This window comes from Corapipo altera, unplaced genomic scaffold (assembly GCF_003945725.1).
Source record: "Corapipo altera isolate COAL_440 unplaced genomic scaffold, ASM394572v1 293, whole genome shotgun sequence".
NCBI lineage: Eukaryota > Metazoa > Chordata > Aves > Passeriformes > Pipridae > Corapipo > Corapipo altera.
This window is the reverse complement of record NW_020885113.1, coordinates 37,999-40,665: the sequence shown is the minus strand read 5'-3', so window position 1 is coordinate 40,665 and position 2,667 is coordinate 37,999. Positions and strand designations below refer to the sequence as shown.

The 2,667-nt window shown below is 68.8% G+C and overlaps 1 protein-coding gene across 1 annotated transcript in view; it reads right to left on the bottom strand.

The window, feature by feature from the left end:
* MPND (MPN domain containing) overlaps positions 1-2,667 on the bottom strand; it is a 14,084-nt gene that overhangs the window by 604 nt on the left and 10,813 nt on the right. Inside the window, exons 2-7 of the mRNA XM_027669898.1 lie at positions 2,452-2,631; positions 974-1,139; positions 799-883; positions 613-709; positions 415-487; positions 159-323 (exon numbers count right to left, since the gene is read on the bottom strand). Coding sequence (XP_027525699.1) covers positions 159-323; positions 415-487; positions 613-709; positions 799-883; positions 974-1,139; positions 2,452-2,631 — 766 coding nt within the window. The remainder of the gene's footprint in view (positions 1-158; positions 324-414; positions 488-612; positions 710-798; positions 884-973; positions 1,140-2,451; positions 2,632-2,667) is intronic.

The window sequence follows — 2,667 nt, the reverse complement described above, 5'->3', positions numbered from 1 at the left end:
CTCTCTCCTCAAATCCCTGATTTCCCTTCCCAGCCAAGTGGGTTCTTGCCCATCCCTTGGTCTCAGCCGAGCTCCGGGGCTGTGCTGCCCATCCCAGTCCTGCCGCTCCCGGCTCCCATCCCACACTCCCTGATCCATGGGATCCGTGTCTGTCCCACCCCGGTGGCGCAGGGAGCCCGAGGGATCCCTGGAATCCTCTGGAATCCCGGGGGCCCTCCCTGCTGCCCCCTCCCCAGGCTGTTTTACCTCCTCCTCCACGGCCCCCGCGGCCTCGGCGTCTCCCAGGCGGGTCCGGCAGGGGAACGCTCGGAGCACCGTCAGCACTGGGGGACGAGGGGGGGGCACAGGGGTGGGTGAACCCCCCCCAAACCCCCGCCAGGGCCCCCCTGCCCCCCCCCCCACCCCGCCACCTACGCTGCGTGTTGGTGTCCCAGCGCCCGCCCAGGTATCCCACCACCTCACTGCGCGTCAGGTGGCTGTGGAAATCCTGCGGGAAAAGGGTTCAAAATCGGCGGCTCGGCCCCAAAATCCCAAAACCAGGGGGACACGGGGGACGCCCCGCAGGGTGCCCCCAGTGCCACCGAGTGCCCGGTGCGGGGAGGGCACACGCACCAGCAGCAGCAGGACGTTGCTGGAGATGGCCACGTTGAAGGGCTGGAATTTGTTGATGGCAGCGAAGGACGTCACCTCCACCAGGGTCTGGGGGTTCCTGGAACAGCCACATTCCTGTCACCCCCCCTCCCCCTTCCATCCCGGGCCCGGCGGTGCCACCCCCGCGTTGTCCCCGTGTGCCCGTACCTGGCCGAGTCCCGCGTGCCCAGGGTGCAGTAGCGAACGGGCACCCGGGGCTTGGTCTCCAGTCTTTTCCCTGGAGCGCCGGGATCTGGGAAGCACAAGGAGCCGTCACCACAGCCCGGGGTCACCCCCCTGAGGACCCCCACCCACCCCCCCCCCCCCCCCCGTGTCACCGTACCCGCCCCCGCGGGCTCGGCCGGGCTCTTGCATTGCTGTTTCTTGCTCCTCTCCTCGGGTTTTTTGGGAGGCGTCGGCTCGGGCAGCGGCAGCCGCCCCCCCTCCCGGGCCGCCTCCTCCTCTTCCTCCTCGGGCATCTCCTCCTCCTCGCCCTCGCTGGCCAGGCCCTGCGGGCAGCGCGGCGCTGGCACCCACCCCATGGTCCCCACCCGCCCTGGGGGTGCTGCGGGGGGTGATCCCCATCCCAGGGTGCCAGAGGGGGTGACCCCCATCCCAGGGTGCCAGGGGGAGAAGGGAGTGACCCCCATCCCACCCACCCACCTTGAGGGACCCAGGGAAGTTTTGACCCCCATCCCACCTACTCATCCACCCTGAGGGTGCCAGAGGGGGTGACCCTCATCCCAGGATGCCAGGGGGGGAAGGGAGTGACTCCCATCCCAGAGTGCTGGGGGGAGTTGTGATCTCCATCCCACCCACCTACCCACCCACCCCGAGGGTGCCAGGGGTTGTGACCCCCATCCCACCCACCCTGAGGGACTCAGGGAACTTTTGACCCTCATCCCACCTACCCACCCACCCTAAGAGTGCTGAGGGAGGTGACCCCAATCTCAGAGTGCCAGGGGGGGAGTGACCCCCATCTCAAGCACCCGCGGGGGGAAGGGAGTGACCCCCATCCCACCCACTCACCCACCCCGAGGGTGCCAGGGGTTGTGACCCCCCTCCCACCCACCCCGAGGGACTCAGGGAACCTTTGACCCCCATCCCCCCTACCCCCCCCAGGGAACTTTTGGGCCGCATCCCCCCCACCCCAGGGTGCCAGAGGGGGGTTATGACCCCATCCCAGGGAGCCAGGGAGGTTGTGACCCCATCCCAGGGAGCCAGGGAGGTTATGACCCCATCCCAGGGAGCCAGGGAGGTTATGACCCCATCCCAGGGTGCCAGAGGGGGGTTATGACCCCATCCCAGGGTGCCAGAGGGGGGTTATGACCCCCATCCCAGGGTGCCAGGGAGGTTGTGACCCCATCCCAGGGTGACATAGGGTTTGTGACTCCCATCCCAGGGTGCCAGGGGGGTTGTGACCCCATCCCAGGGAGCCAGGGAGGTTGTGACCCCATCCCAGGGAGCCAGGGGGGTTGGGACCCCATTCCAGGGTGCCAGGGGGGTTATGACCCCCATCCCAGGGTGCCAGGGGTGGAGTGACCCCCATCCCAGAGTGCCAGAGGGGGGTTATGACCCCATCCCAGGGAGCCAGTGGGGTTATGACCCCATCCCAGGGTGCCAGGGAGGTTGTGACCCCCATCCCACCCACCCACCCACCCCGCACACGCCACCCCCGGGATGTTCCCCCACCTCCATCCCCCATCCCACCCCTCCCACCCCTCCCCTTCCCCCTGACCGCTCCGAGGGGGGTTTTTTCCCCCATCCCACCCCTCCCCTTCCCCCTGAGCGCTCCGGGGGAGGGTTTTCCCCCCATCCCACCTCGTCGGGGGGCGGTGCGTGGGGCTGGTGCCGGCGCAGCCAGGCTGCCTTGTACTGGTCGAGCCTCTGGCCGCGGTACCGCACGGACGCCCACCCGCAGCCCGACTTCTTGGCCGGGTTCACCAGGCGCTTGCAGTGCGTGGCCCAGGCACTGGGGGAGTTGAACACCTGCCCCGTCTCCTGCGGGAAGGGAAAGGACAGAAAAAATCCCGGGAA